Source organism: Callithrix jacchus, chromosome 7 (assembly GCF_049354715.1).
Source record: "Callithrix jacchus isolate 240 chromosome 7, calJac240_pri, whole genome shotgun sequence".
Taxonomy (NCBI): Eukaryota; Metazoa; Chordata; class Mammalia; order Primates; family Cebidae; genus Callithrix; species Callithrix jacchus.
This window is the reverse complement of record NC_133508.1, coordinates 61,664,318-61,680,265: the sequence shown is the minus strand read 5'-3', so window position 1 is coordinate 61,680,265 and position 15,948 is coordinate 61,664,318. Positions and strand designations below refer to the sequence as shown.

General features: G+C 53.7%; 1 protein-coding gene across 2 annotated transcripts in view; it reads left to right on the top strand.

The window, feature by feature from the left end:
- The first annotated feature begins 970 nt into the window (after window positions 1-970).
- Window positions 971-15,948, top strand: part of RUNX3 (RUNX family transcription factor 3) — a 64,436-nt gene continuing 49,458 nt past the window's right edge. For both annotated transcript variants that reach the window (XM_054258935.2, XM_017974413.5), the window contains exon 1: window positions 971-1,452. In XM_054258935.2, coding sequence (XP_054114910.1) covers window positions 1,395-1,452 — 58 coding nt within the window. In that variant the 5' untranslated portion in view covers window positions 971-1,394. The remainder of the gene's footprint in view (window positions 1,453-15,948) is intronic.

The window sequence follows — 15,948 nt, the reverse complement described above, 5'->3', positions numbered from 1 at the left end:
GAGGGTACAAAGGGCGCTTCAGGTTGGGGGAACAACATGAGCAAAGTCCTGGAGGCAGGAAAGCTCCCGAGCATCGGGCTAGGGCAGAAACCCCCAAGGGGATGCACAGGTTGGGGGGCAAGAAGAGCAAAGAGCCCAGAATGACGTGTCGGGCCTCAGCCCCCAGCCCTGTGGAGGGCCTCCCAGCACAGCCAGGCCACCAGGTTTTACCCGGCAGGCCCTTCTCAGTGGGCAGGCTGAGGCCGGGAGTAAGTGCTGGCAATAGCACTTTACGGGTTTCCCATTGTACTTAGTCTCAACACCATAAAAGCCCCAGAGGTACCCTGAGCCACACGTGTGGACCCCTCTCCCTAGCAACAATGCTGGTGGACAATGGCAAGGTGTCAGCCACAGCTCGGGGGCAGCGAGGTGTGGCAGGGAGCTCTCCTGCTGCTGGTGGTGGATCCAGGCTCCAGGCACTCGGTGAGGGGCCCACAGGACTCCCAGCCCGCCCAGGCCAGTGCTGGCCTTAATTACGAAGGAGTCTCCCACCCAGGAGCCAAACCACCCTCCTGACCGCGCCCACTCCAACTGCTTTCAGTTCTGTTTCTTGGGCCGCGTGCTGAGGCCAGCCCCACAAATAAAAGCCATCACTTTTCTCTCTCTCTCTCTCTTTCTTTCTTTTTCCTTTTTTTTTTCTCTTTTCCAAAAAGAGAGGCAGCCACAAGATCATCTAAAAGGCTGTGACATCACGGCCCAGGTGACCGCGGCCCAGCCAATGAGTCAAGGCCGCAAGCAGGCTTCTCGCATCCTGTGAGCTGAGGTTGGGTTGACACTGGGAAGGCCTGGTCCCTCAACCACAGAACCACAAGGCCAGGCCCTCGCCGCCTCCAGGGCCCTGCGCAGGAGCTGGTTGGCTCCTGGTGCTCCCCACCCCCGGCCGCCCTTGCACCCACTGGAGCCTGGGCTCTGTTGAGGGTAAGCATCATTCATTCATTCCCGGTGGCGCTGGAGGGGGCCTGCTGTGCTCTGTCAGCCTCGGAGCTCCTCCACCCTGGCTGCCGAGAGCCCCTTCCCGCCATCTAATGATACACTCTGCATTCGCTTCTGTTGAGAATTTGTGGCTAGACATTCCTGTGGGACCGGGAATCCAAATTCTTGGGTACAAACAGAAACTTACTTTCCTTGGGGATTTTTTTCTCTCTCACTCGCACACACTCTCGCGTTCTTTCCTTTTTTCTTTTTCGTAGCAGCAGGGGGAAAAAAAAGAGACAACCCAAAGCAACAAAAAGCAACACCCCCCTCTTTTATTTTCAAAAGTAGTTAGAAAAAAAATAACAAAACAACAGCCAACCAAGTCAATCCCAACCCTCCCCCTTAAGGGCTGAAAGTTCTCGCCTTCTTGAGAGCCGGGCATGGCATCGAACAGCATCTTCGACTCCTTCCCGACCTACTCGCCGACCTTCATCCGCGGTGAGTAATGATTGCCCAGGGCCCTGGGTGGGGAGCTGTGGCCAGACCCCGGACCACGGCCCTCCACCGACCACCCTGGCTGCCCTCAAGTGCACAGCCTGTCTACCTAAATCCGCTGGCCTCTTGAAAGCCTGAGGTGGGAAGAGGGGTTGGTGGCCTCTGTGGTCTCTTGGCATGAAACATAGCTGTGGCACTTTTATCCTTTACTGGTGGGGACAGTAAGCGGTGGGGGCGACAGATACTCCAAGACCTCAAGACCTCAAAGGGTAGCCCTCAGAGGGGCCAAGGGGGACTCTCAGGGACCCTCAGCTTCCTGCTTCACTAACAGGGCTCCTGGGCCTGCAGTCCCAGCCCCTGTCCTGCCTGGGACTCCACACCTGGGCTCAGGAGGTCACTTCAGGCAGCGTCTGGGGAGAGCCGTGGGATCCGAGGGTCTTCCTGAAGACCACTGCCCACGTTTCGAGCATAACTCCTGGGATATTTTCAGAAGCAGAGGGCGGGGAAGGAAGCCACAGGCTTTTGCAGTAAACTGCGCAGAGCTGGGCTGCACTGAAGCTGGACCAGCACAGGGCTGGGGGACAGACCTTGAGAAAGTGTGCGGATTTGTCCATGGAAGAGAAGAAAGTGTTTCTGGGCAGCTTTTGCCTTTTGTGGTGGCCTGCAGGGGCGCAGAGTTCTGGGTTGTGTACACCAGCAAGCACAGGGGGTCTGGGGTCCCCGACCTGAAGTCTCTCATGGGGCTGGGACTCATGGGGAGACTTCCCCTGCCTCTGGCACTTCAGGCTGACATACATTGGCCTCAGGTACCCACTGCGGACTTCCTCCTCCCCAGCAAGAGCCCAGCTGGGGCTGTGGCACCTGAGTCGGGGGATCAAGTCCCTGAGCTCAAGTCCCACAGCTCAGTGACTTCCTTGCTGAGAGACCTTAGAGGCGAGTTACTTAACCTCTCTGTGCTCCAAATAGAGTCCCCTCTGCTTGTAGGATTCTCATCATCTGAGGCTGGGGGTGGACCATGTATAAGGGCAGTACCTCTGGATGGTTCTTCGGGACGGGTTCGCCTCCAGAATAGAGGGGCTGCCTGGAATCTAGAACTTCAGCACTGGGGGCTGGTACTGCCTTTGTCGGCCAAGGCAGTCAGCAGAGGTGCAGAGGTGGGTCTGCCTGCCTGTCTGCCCTCCTGCCCATCAGCCTTCGGTGCCGCTGGCTGACCAAGTGATTCAGGGCTGGTGCCAGGGCGGCAGGCTCGTGGCAGGGACCCAGGTACATTCGGGTGTTCGAGTCTACAGGCTTCTGGGAAGCTTGTCTGAGAGCAGGGCCTGTTTCTCTTCCCTGGTGAGGCTGAGGCAGGCCGTGCTGCTGCAGATGGGGACTGAGTCCAGGAGAGAAGGGCACCTGCTGTCCCCTGAAGTGGGGGCACTCCCACCAAACCTGGCTGTGGCCGGCGACAAGCCACAGCTCCACGTCTGGGAGCTGAGAGCCACGGCTGCTTCCTTGGAGCTGCTGCTATAATAACGTTGTTCCCTTTGTAGTCCTGGGAGCTAATTAAAGGCAGTTCTGTGGCAAGAAAATAAGAGTTTCTAAAATCCATTTGCTGGGTCTTTGTGATCTGTATTTCTCCTTCCATGCGCAAGATGGAGAAATGTAGGCTTGAAAACAAAGGAACCTTGGGAGACAGGGCTGGAGCGCCAGTCTGCCTGGGCTGGGTCCTTATCCTTGGAGCCTAGGAGGTGGCTGGCAGTAGCACGAAGGGCAGGCACCAAGGGAGAGGTGGCTTGTAGGCTGGGGTCTGTGGGGAGGCGGGAGTCAGGGGTCTGGGGTCTGACTGCCTTCCCAGTGCTTTTGTGGAGGGCCTGGCTCCAGCGTCCTCTCTCCTGCCCAGTTCTGCTCATGATATGCTCGCTGTGGGGGCCTGTCTCCCAAACCCCATCCCTGGAGGCTCACAGGGCTCCAGCTGCCAATTCCTTCCCCAAGGAGACATCCTCAGGGTCCCATCTGCAGGGCGCCGACCCCACGCTGCCCCCTACAGGGTCCCTAACTCGCTCTGAGCCGCCAAGCCTGGGCAGTCTCAGGGGGCCTGCAGGTTCCTCCTTGGAGCTGCATTTTAAAAGCATAAGACAAAATCCAAAGGATTACAAAGGGAAAGAAATGGACAGAAATACTCTTATCAAACTTAGAAAGCAAGTTTGTGACATAGTGACTCACTCTGTGTCTCTTCAAGAACTCACTGAGTGACAAGACCCCCGTGGCAGGCCATGCAGTCAGGATGAGCATGAATGATATTTCGGGTAATCCCTGACACCCCTGTGAGACCAAGAACACCTGTGATTTCCACTGGTGGAAAACCGCAATAGAACATGATGGTAAATTTCAGCTAGAGGCTGGGGGTAGGAAAGACACCGCCATCTCCAGCCTGATGTCACAAACCCCTACATTATATGAAAGGCAAAATCTCCAGGTCCATCCACGTCTAGTGTTCTCAGAATCTTATTCTGGCCGTTCTCTCATCCGTAGGCTTTTAACAGAAGGGGAAGGGTCTCCCTTTGCCCTCCACTGCCTCCTCTTCCTCCTACCTGTGTCCTCCAAGTGCCATCCCACCTCAGTCCCTGAGCAAAGTGTGATGGAGGTTTTCTGAGATCACCACCCCTGGAGTTTCAAACACCAGATTCCCAATTCCGACCTCAGACTGAGGAATCAGACACTCTAGGGTTGAGGCCTGGGCAGGTGGTCTTGCAAGCTCCCCAAAGTGATTCTGATGGGCCTCTCAGGCAGGCTTGAGGACTGCTGCCAGGAAAGCCCAGTCTCCCACCTGGCTCTGCCACCCCTGTGCTGTGGGACTGTGTCTGAGTCACTTGACATCTCTGGTTCCCTGTTCTCTCATCAGTAAAAGGGCATGCGAGAGCTGGATTTGGTGCTTCCTACGTGGGCTTCTCTGTCTCCCCCACCCGACTCCTCAGGGTCGTCCCTAGAATTATCACGGAGCATCTACTACCGCCGTGTCCCCATAGACCAGCAGGAGATGACTTCCCTTTTGTCTTCACTGACAAAGACAGGCTGAGAATGAAGTGTCCCATCCATGCCCCTGCCTTCGGGCACTTGTACTCAACCAGTGCCACGGCCTGCGCAGGGGCCTTCGAGGCAGCAAGGGAGAGTCGGGACTCCTGGAGAGTCCAACTGCTTGAGCGTGACATCCCCACAGCTCCCAACGAACCCTCTCCTCTTGGTTTCTCTGGCTTAAAAGAGTAGGGGTATTCATTTTGAGCCAAGGGATCAGAAATTCCCCTCAGTTCACTGTGGAGAGAAGGGGTCTGGGAAGAGGGTGGAGAGGCATTTGGCTCCCATCCTGCAGTAGAGGGGTGAGCAGGAGGTGAGAAGAAGGCAACGCTTACCCCCAAGGCTGGCTCACAGGGACGGTGGAATTCCAGAAGCTGGAATGGAAGGTGTGAGAGGGCATGGGGGCACCTTGGGGTCTACCCCCAGACAGAACAAGGGGGATTTATTCCCCCTGTGTGACAAATGGGGAAGCTGAGACCTAACGGCTGAGATCTAGACACTCTGTGTGACTAGGGACAAGTCCTTTCCTCTCTCTGGGCCTAAGTTTCCCCATCTGACAATTAACGGGCAATGGCCCTGAGGACTCCTGAGTGCCCACGCACAGCTCCGCCGGGGCCGAGCACCTTCATTCTGAATTTGCCCCATAAGGGCATCCCCCTCCCCGAAGTTCACCTTTGCTGAACCCTCACTCACACCCCCACAGGCAAATGCTCACCCGGGACACTGGAGGTGGCTGCCCCTCCAGGGAGGGAAGCCAAGGAAATGAGCCCAAACTGCCACATATAGGCTTTAAGGGGGCTCTGGGAAGCAAAGGCTTTCATACGTTTATTCAGTCATTTCCCAAAAGCTTATCCAGGTGTAGACTATTGAGATTCTGGCTCAGGCTTCAAAGTTAGGCTCTCCAGGTTCAGGTCCTGACTCTGCCCTCTGCTGTCACCTGCATGAGTGACTTCTCTTCTCTGTTGCTGGTTTCCTCATCTGTAGGGGATGAACCAACCTCACAGGGCTACAGAGAGCATCAAAGGCACTGCGTAGTTGCTCAATACGCATTTTCCATTTGTTGAACACCATGAGCCTGGCCTTGTGCTGGGAGCTCGAGGAGACTGGGTCAGAATCTCCATCTTAAGAGCTCACGTCTGGTGGAGAAAAAGATGGGTCAACAGAAAATTGCCCTGGGGTGCGATAAAGGTTGTATGGGAGAAGAACCTGGGCTGAGTTCAAAGAGGGGTACTGGCCCAGCCTTGGGGAAGAGAGGACAAGTCCTCTAGAGGAGTGAGTTAGAAGCTGGATCCCTAAGGGTGAAGAGGTAACAAAGACAGGGAAAGGATGCTCCAGGCAGAAAGAACGTCCTGGGCAAAAGCATGGAGGCAGGAAAGAATGGGCTGGCCTGGGGGCCCAGGGAGGGCTGGGAGCATGGTGTGGGTCTGGCCAAAGTCCCCCAGCAGTGGGTGGAGTTGGCTGGCAGCTCCTCCCCTGAAGATGCCTGGGAGAAGTGGAAAGGACTCTTGGGTATGAGGCGGGCCTGTGTGGAGGCAGGGGGTGAACAAAATGGCCCTGGGCAGGTCTGGCTGAGATGGTCTGACTCAGAGGTCACCGGACAGGGAGGAGGCTGCCCAGATCAGAGAGGTCATCACTGTATCCTTTCCGAAGGTCCAGGAACTTCCAATAACAAGGGGACTCTCTGTTTGAGCACTGAAAGCCCCACTGGAAACTCCTTCATCCCAGGCAGCCCTGGACTGCTGGTCACCCTGAGCACATGTGTCCATGGGGCCTCCCCCTCCCCGCCAACCCTGGGAGAAGAACGGACTGACCGCCAGCCCTTCTGAGCCCACTATGGTGCTTGCCTGGCGCCACGTCTGCTGGGTCCCTTTGACGGTGGCTTCTGAGGCTGCCCTGCACACACCCATCTCTCCAGACCACCCTGCCTGTCCAAAGTGCCCCCCAGGCTGGAAAAGCATTCCTGGGAGCCCCCCACTGCCCACAGGGTCTAGGCAGGCATGAGCCGGCCCCACACAGGGGGACTGTGTGTCCAGGCCTTACCGCACCCACTCTGGCCGGCCGGCAGCCCCCAGCAGCCCCACCGGTCATATAGAGGGCCCATTGACGCCTGGGCCTGGAGGTGGCCGCATCAAAGCCAAGACTCCCTCGGTTACCTGGGGGTGGGGGGAGGCGGGGGACCGATGCCCCTGAGAAGCAGGGCCTGAAAACCTGACCTTCCAGAGGGCTGTGAGAGGCAGGAGGAGAGCAGCGGCCTCTGACCCCAGCCTTGCCACTGAACCAGTCTGGACTCCTCCACAGGTGGGGAAACTGAGGTCTGTGCTCTGGGTTCAGTGGGGAAGCCCCAACAGTAGCTCTTATTGCCATCTCCTGAGGACACCTCCTCTTCAGACCCTTCCTCAAATCTGCCACCCAGAGTGTGCCCCCCTCCCCCATAGTTGGGGAATCTCACCCAATCTTCCAGACTGAACCCAAACACCCCCTCTGCTAGGGGTCATTGCTGGGACACCTGCAGCCACTGGGGACCCTTGTCCTCCTCCGAGCTTCAGTCCCTGGGCCAGCCCTGAGACATAGCAAGTAGTTCCCTACCTTGCTTGGTGGAAGTAAAGAGAGGAAGGAAGGAAGGGAGGGAGAGAGGGAGGAAGGGAGGGAGGGAGGGATTGCTTTTAGTCCTCAGTGGATCTCCAACCCAGGCCCTTGTCATCTGCCTGGAAATAGCACCTGCTGGAGCCCCAGACACCGTGGGGCTGGGAATCTTGGGCCTAGGTCTGGGAGTGAGACTCTGGTCTTGCCTTGAGAAGCCACAAGAACAAGGAACGGTGAATCAGTCCAGGAGCAGGTCAGAGCTGGGAGACAGAGTCCCCTCCTCATTTCATAGATGAGGAAACTGAGGTCTAAGGAGGCATGTGGTCTTGTGAAACGTTGAATTCAGCAGCAGGAAAACTGACTTTCCTTGGCTCCCTGGGGACCAATCATCCACCTTGCACACAGTTTAGGAGTCAAAACAACCCAGGTTTAAACTGCATGGTAGCTGGGTGACCTGACGTGTTAATTCACCTCTTACAGTCTCAGTTTCCACCTCTGTAAAATGGGCTAGTAACCCTGACCTCAAAGGGCGGTTGGGAGGATTGACTGTGGTCCTGCCCTGAAGCTCCGCAAATGGCACCTGATGCACAGTGAGAACTGTGTTGGCTTGGGTCCCTCCGTGCCAACCTGATTCCCTGCCACTCAACAGATGTTTCCACACCTCACTCTCCTGCCCTTTCTCCAGTGCCATGCCCTGGTTTTCTCAGGGGTAGAGAGGGCTGAGCAGGCACAAGACTAGAGGGACTGTCAGACCTCTTGTCAGTGGCTCCCAGGGATAAACGAAGGCACTCTTTGGAGAGGAAGCAATGTACAATGCGCCTATAAGCCTCAGCTGCAGCCAGGCTCTGCCACTTCCTCCCTGTGTGGCCTTGGGAGAGATGCCTCACCTCTTCATGTTTCATTTTCTCACCTGTCAAATGGATAAAATGAACAGCACCCACCTCGAGGCTTGTTGAGTGGGTTTACTGAGATAGTGTATATCATGTGCACAGCACAGGGCCTGGCACAGTCAAGCCCTCCCTGCATGCCAGAAATTACTACTAGTTAATGTTCTTCCTCCTCTGCAAAAACCTTCTCTCTGACTCTAAGCAGGATGTGGAAGGTGAAAAACCCTGGCCTGTCTTCTCAAGGCCCAGCTTCATGGCCACCCCCTTGGGGAGTCTTCCCAGCCCTTCCCTTTCTCCCCTCCAGGTGTTGGGGGTGCCCTGCCACTGCTGCCCCTTACTCCTCACCCCACAGGTGTCCAAAGGGTGCACTTGGCAGAATGGGCAGGCTCACAGGTGATACCCAGCCCTTCTCACTAGAATGGATAGAGGAAAGGAAGAATGCATGCATGCATGAATGAATGAATAGATGAATGAATGGGCTGACGATTGGTCACCCCGAGAGGTTTCCACCTTCTCCCCCACTTCCTCCTTCGCCGTCTGGCTTCTTCTTTGAAACACTTGTTGGCGCGAGCCTGAGCACTCCAGTCCAATCGGTGCAGGCAGCGTGAAGGTTTAGGTTCCTCTTTGGGGTTTTCTTTCGAGTCTGGGAAAAGCGTTTTTTGGCAAAAGGTTCAGACTTACATGTGGGTGGAAAGGGCAGACGTGTATAACTTATGATTTAAAGAGTCACCAAAGTCAACCCCCTCCAAACATCCTTCATCGTGGGACATGGTGACTGAGATTCCACCAGTACACACAGTCCTGTGGGGCTGGGGCTTTTGTTAACACAGGTCCCTTCCCATCAGGCGCACCTGAGTGTTGACAGTCGGTCTGATTCCTTGGCCTTTGTGGAGAGGAGTTAAATGGCTGGAGTAGAGGAAGCAGAGGGCATCCGGTGGAAGGAACACTTGGAGAGTGCAAAGGGAAAGGCAGATGGAGCAGAAAGGGGTGGGGAGGAGAGGAGGGATCCATTTTGGTCGTGCCCCTGTCCCCAAACCCAACTTGCCTGGGTTCCAGGGCTGAGGACCAGCACCCATGGCTTGGCCTCCAGTATTCCCTCCTCAAGCCTGAGCTCTGTCCCACCCCATCTCTGTGGGGTAAGCGGGGACAGGAGGTGAGATCTGATCTGCACATCCCCATGTCTCAGGAAGAGGTGCCAGGTCCAGGATGGGTGGAGAAAAGACATCCAAGTCAGAAGTGACAAGGAGCCCACAGAGAGAGCCTGGTGCCCCCACATCTCCTGCAGAGCGGCTATATCCCTTCCCAGGGCGAGAGGAAGCCACCTCTGAGAGCAAGGCCACCTTAGAAAAAAGACTAGAATGTGTCTTTAATGCTGTGTGGTATGCCATTACGGCAGGTCACCTTTATCTTACATTCTTTTGATGATTGTGTATTTTCCAAACTTTTAATACTGAATATATATTTCTTGTAAATTTAAGGGAAAACAATTTTTTTTTTTCAAAGAAAGAAAGAGGAAGAGGCAGCCCCACCCTCCTAGGGGCAGGCAAACTGGGGCTGCTGTCAGCCCGGGCTCCAGCCTGGGACCCGCCTGCTCCCACCCAGCCAAGGCCCTGCTGGCCACCCTGCCCTCTGTCCTTCTTCCCAAATCACTGTGTCTGTCACTTGCTGCTTGGCTCTGCCCTGTCGGGCTGTGGAGCAAGGGTCTGCCCTGGGCTGGGTAGAGCCATGTATACAGTAGGTACTCAGGAAATGCTTGTGACCTGAGGTGTGGTCTCAATCTCCAGTTTCCCTGGAGAGGTGGGCCTAGGTCCCCAGTGGACTTAGGATGTGAGGTGGGTGAATTGGTTGCTGCTGATTAATTCAGTGAACATTTATTGAGCATCTACTGCATGCAAGCACTGTTCTGGGCACTGTGGATGCAGAAGTGAACACAATGGACAAAGATGCCTGCTCCCTGGGGGACCGACATTCCAGTGACGTGTGGAGAGAGACCACCTCAGGAACTGCCTTCCCCCCAGTGTTTTTCAGTGTCAGCTTTCCACTTATAGATGGGGAAACTGACACTCAGAGAGGAGGCAGTCCTTGCCCAAGCCCCATAGCCAGGGAGTTGCAGACACTGTTCTAAGCTCCAGGGCCCTGAGATTCAGTCCAGACCTTAGCCCACCCAGCCTTACGAAGGTAGGGTTTCTCCTCTGGCCACCCACATCCCTCTGGCTTAGGACTTTCCTACCTATGTAGAATCTCAGCCTCCTGGGATTTCTATAAATGCTCTGGATTCCCCATTAAATCCTCATCACAGCTCTGTGTGCTGGGCATCACCACCTCCATTGTGGAGATGAAAGCAAACTCAGTTGATGGGTCTTGCTGCAGCTAACGTCCAAGAAGAGGAAAGAGGACCTTGAGTCATGTCTGTCTGACATCAAACCAGCCCATCAGACTCTCCATTCTGCCTGGAAGGTGTCTTCTCTTCCTTTTGGCCTGAGGACACCACCTCCATGGAGCCCTCCCTAATACATCTGGGCAAGGTGATTCATATCCTCCTCTATGCAACCACCGCATCGTCAGGCCCTTCTCAAATACTTCCTGAAGTCTTCCTAGAAAGGGTGGAACCTGAGATGAGTCTAGAAAGGGCAGATGTGGGAAGGAAGGAACTCTGCTGGTACAAGCAGAGTGAACAGCATGGGGAGGTGTGGTAGAAGCGCCACATGAAAGGATAACCTGGAGATGGACGGTTTGTGGGTCCTGGGGATGGCTTGAGGGGGAGGAGACGGGAGGAAGGTGGGCAGGCCTGGGGTTGGGCACGGCTTCAGGACGTGGGGGTCCAGCACTGATCCTGGGCCGTGATGTGCAGCAAAGCATCCCATGAAGCACAGGGTGGCTCTCTGAATGGGGTCAGTGTAGACGTGGCCTTGAGGGTAGGTACATGTGTGAACAGAGACCACAGGCGCCTCCCGCACCTGCTCTCGAGCCCTATTTTTGTTGGTCTCTAGACACACATCTGAGCAGCCAAAGTGCACTTGTTCTCAGGCACGTAGAGGGCTCTGTGGATGGCCACGTCTGTGGACAAGGGCGAAGTCTCAGAGCAGTCGAAGGCAAACCTGTCCTGGGGAGAATCCCAGGGCTAGGGACAGCAGCACGATTTTCAGGACACAGTGTAAAATGAAAATACAGGATCCCTTGTTCAAAAATCAGTAAGAATTTCAAGACGGTGACCACAGAACACAAAACCAAGCATGAGGCCCTTCTAAGCAAGGGACCCTGTGCAACTGCACAGGCCTGGAAAGAAACCTCTGCCTGCCTCACCTGCCTTCCTTAAACTTGTGCGGCTTCCATTCTTCACAAGTCCACAGTTTTAAAATAATAATCATGAGTGAAGCCTTGGGTGAGAGCATGCCTTGAAGATTTTAGAACCGTAAGAACATCAGGGAAAACATGAATTCAACTGACGTCTCCACCCTGTCTGCATTTTTTGTAGAACACCTGAAGGATCTAAGAAATTTAAAAATAAACTCGGTAATCTCAACACCCAGAAGAAACCGCTATCATTTGGTGTGTTTCCTTCCAGTCTATTTTTACCCATGTCTTGTTTTTGCTTCTGTGGGTCTCTTTCCTCCATGTGCGAGGCCATGCAGATGTGTCTGAGAACCTCAGCAAGAATATCAAGAGGCCGGGCGCGGTGGCTCAAGCCTGTAATCCCAGCACTTTGGGAGGCTGAGGCGGGTGGATCACGAGGTCAAGAGACCGAGACCATCCTGGTCAACATGGTGAAACTCCGTCTCTACTAAAAATATAAAAAATTAGCCGGGCATGGTGGCGCATGCCTGTAATCCCAGCTACTCAGGAGGCTGAGGCAGGAGAATTGCCTGAACCCAGGAGGCGGAGGTTGCGGTGAGCCGAGATCGTGCCATTGCACTCCAGCCTGGGTAACAAGAGCGAAACTCCGTCTCAAAAAAACAAAAAAAAACACATTAACAACATCAACAGTCATCACAGATTGGACATCCCTTACCCAAGATGGCTGGGGCCAGAAGCATCTGAATTTAGGATTTCTGATTTTGTCAGATTTTGGAATAGTTGCGTTATACTTCAATCCAAAATCCGAAATTCTCCAGTGAGCATTTCCTTTGAGTGCCATGTTGGCCCTAGAAAAAGTTTTGGATTTTGGAGCATTTCAGATTTCAGATTTTTTAACTAGGGATAATCAACCTGTATAGGTGTCAGGATATGTCTAGGAAGAATCTAGAACAGCACCATCCCATAGGATTTTCTGTGATGATGGTAATGTCCCATGTCGGTGCTGCCCAACATGGCAGCTACCAGCTGCACGTGAATCCTGAGCACTTGAAATGTGGCTACTGCAACTCAGGAACTGAATTTTTTATCTTATTTCATTTTAAATATTTTCATTTAAATAAGTTACTCCGTGGGGCTCCACAGATCTCGGTAAGATAGTGTATACTGAGCTGCTGACTGAGTTATCTCTTGGGGTGAGATTATGCAGTTTTTCATCTTTCAACTCAAAATGTTTGAAAAGTTGTAGACATAACAAGCATGTATTGCTATAGTAATCAGAAGAAAGCTACTGAAAATGTTAAGTTTTTAATGCATTCAATACTATGGGGAAAAAAATACTTTATATTTTTAAAAGCCTCTGATGGGGGAAGATTGATCCTGGCACAATAGGATCTATTTTTATTTTTCCGATCAACATACACGAGAACGTATGTGGGGTTTAGAATCAGAAGCTGTGGGTTTGTCTACTGGATCTGCCACTTACTGGCTGTGTGGTCACTTAACCTTCGTGAATGGTCAATTTCCTCATCTGTAGGATGGGAATATTGATGTTAGTGACCTCTCCAGGCAGCTGTGGGGATTGAATCAGACAAAGAAGGTGAGAACAGGAGGTCCAGCCTAGCGATGGGTTCGCATTACTGGAGATGATTTCTGTAGGGGTGGAACAATTCATTCCTGCGGGATGGTGTTCCTCACAGCTCTGGCTCCCCTCCCTGTTTCCTAGAAAACAAGTGTTCAGATGTTATCAGATGTTGAACAGAAATAATGGAGCTCTGTGGTCAAACAAGATTGGGATTGGTTGTTTCAAACAATGTTCAATGGTGTTTTGCTGCAGGACTTTTCAGAGCCTTTGATATGCTAATGGCTACCTTGTTGGGCCAGGAAGATCTAAAATAGTTATGCTCAGCTGTTTACTGAGTTATCTCTTGGGGTGAGATTATTATGCATCAGGAAGGGGCTGGTGTGCGCAAAGTCCACTTTGGGAAAAGCTGCTCTAGAGAGAGATGTGGAATCTACCATGGGCTGCAAGCACTGCGGGCACGGGGAAATTATCTTTATGAGGACCAAGAAAATTGTCCTGAGACTTCACAGGAAAATCAACTGGATCCTAAATGTAAAAAGGAAAAGTACAATGTTGAAGTTAATAAATTCATAATTGACTGTCTAGAAAATATAAATTAGGATGACTCAACTCTTAAATAGTTCTATTAGCAGCAAACATTCTCTGAACTCTAAGCCAGGCACTGTCTACGTGCTTTACATATCTTTGCTCATTTTGTTTACATATGTATTTGAGCCAGGGGCTGGCTCTGTCATCCAGGCTGGAGTGCAGTGGCATCATCTTGGCTCACTACAATATCTGCCTCCCAGGCTAATCCTCACAACCCTATAAGACAAAAGCTATTATGAGGCCCATTTTATAGATGAGAAAACTGAAGCCCAGAGAGCTTAAGGCACCTGCACCTGGGCAGCCTGCATCCAGAGTCTGTGTGGTTCGTTAAAGCACAGTAGCTATGAGCTAATGGACATTTCCTCAGGTCAAGGAGCATCCTTGGTCTCCTCTCGGCCCCCTTCCTGGGAAGAGTTGGTGGTGCTCCTACAAGCTTGCTTCCCACATCCTCCACTCATACCTAGAGAGGTTGGAGCAACTCAAGGGGTGAGGGGAAGCCAGGCAGAACCAGTTTCACCACTTTCTTACGGGTGAGTCATTGCCTCCACTGGACTTCAGTTTCCTCATCTGAGAAATGGGCCAGTAATCATTTGTGGAACAAGAGAGGGGAGATTCACAAAACCCAGTGCATGGCCCATGCAGAAGGCACTTGAGGTGTGGTGGTCCTCTCCTTGCCCAGTGCATAGTTAGAGAAACTGAGGTACAGAAAGAGGGGGGGACAGGGCCAAAGCTGAGCTCAGAGAGCACCCCAGGGAGCCAGGCCAGAATCCCTTGGCCGGCCCAGGTCCTTACAGCACATTCAGGGAAAGGGCTTCTCTCTCTCTCGGCAGGTGGCCACACTGCCCTTCTTACCACAGCATGGCAAGCACTTTGGCAGAGACCTCTGGGTTCCTCTCTTCTAGGCTCCGCAGCTCTCCTGGGGCCCTTCTACCTATGGCAGGTCTGCCCGATCCAGGCTCATGCTCAGGCCTCCTGCCAGGGCATGGTGCAGATGTGCCCTGGAATTCCAATCAGGTCCCCCTTCTGAGCGAGGGGCGGACACATAGGCATGGCCCTGTTCATGCCCCCTGTGCTTGTCCAGGTATCCCAGATACTCCAAGCAAAGGGATGCTCTCCACAGCCCTCGGCTCCAAGACCAGAGCTCACCCCAAGCCCAGCCACCTGTGAGATTGGCTGTGTTCCAGGGCTACCTGCCCCCCCCCACCCCCTGCACTCAGATTTAATGCTCAGCAGTTGCCGTATGAAAATGCTGGACCATTTTCGCTTAGAATTGGCGTGTGGTACGTGATGTCCAATGGGCTAGTACAGCACACCTGAGGATCTGGAGCCTGGGTCCAGTCTGCCTCCTGCTGCCTCCAGGGATGGGTTCTCGGCACCTCTCCGCTGAGGCAGGCATGGGGAGGAGAGGGGCATGGAATTCAAACACCAAGTTTTGGAGTGGCCCCTGGGCATCTGTGAGGGTCTGCACTCTCCATACAAGTCCCCCCAAGTCCTAGGACATGTGACATTGAATAAAAAATTAAAAACACCATGCTGGGTTGAGAATCCAAAGGAGAAAGGAAAAGCTTTTTTCCCCCTGCACTTTGAAAAGGGGTTCTGTATTTTCTTTTCACACTGGGTCCTATAAAGTAGGTAGTTGGCCCTGCCTGATGACTGGGGAGACATGCAAGGCCTCCAGAAGTGCAGTGCAGGCCGGAGGGGAGCACAGAGGAGGCCTGCCCTGTTGAGTTTCTGCCAGTGAGAGGAGGGAACAATGGTTCCTGGGGTCTCCTGGGATTCTGGAGCCCAGGCAAAAAGAGGAGGCTGCAGTGTGAGGACCCCAGGTTGTGGAAGCCCCTCCCGAAAGTACCCTGAGCTCAGGTATGTGGACTCCTCCTGGGGTGGCCCCATGCGCTGAGCTGAGGCCCACCCTTCTGCCTACCAGGGTGCCAAGGGTCAAGCTAAACTCCTGCTCCAGAGATGCCTGGCCCAGAGCAGCAGGCTGGAGGTGGTGGGCGGGCTCCTGACCACCTCCCTGGCCCTGGCCACGTGGATGATGGACCAGGTGAGGCGGGCTCCTGGTTTTGGCTTTCACACACATCATGGGAATGAAAAGCTCCTAGAGGCCACTGTGGATGGCAGGAGGCCGGGTCACAGTTCAGTCAATGATGAGGGCCAGTGGGGGTCGGTGACAACTTGGACTAGGAATTAAGCTGTGGTCAAGATTGGGACTCAGTTTGTGGCTATCTGGGAGTGAGATTGGGGCCTCTCTCTGTCTTGTTCACATCCGCCAAGTCCTCGGGTGCGGGTGCTGAGCAGGGTCTGAGTCACAGGAGGTGCTCAGTAAATGCTCCTGGAGGAATGAATAAATGAGTGGTCTGCGGGGAGCAGGGCAGGGAGGCACAGCTGGAGTACAGCCCTGGACGCGGGGGACGATTTGCATTTTCCATTTAGACAGACTCGGATTCAAATCTTAGCTATGCTGCTTGCTCTCCGAGGGGGATATTTAACCTCCTTTTTGCTGTTTCTCCA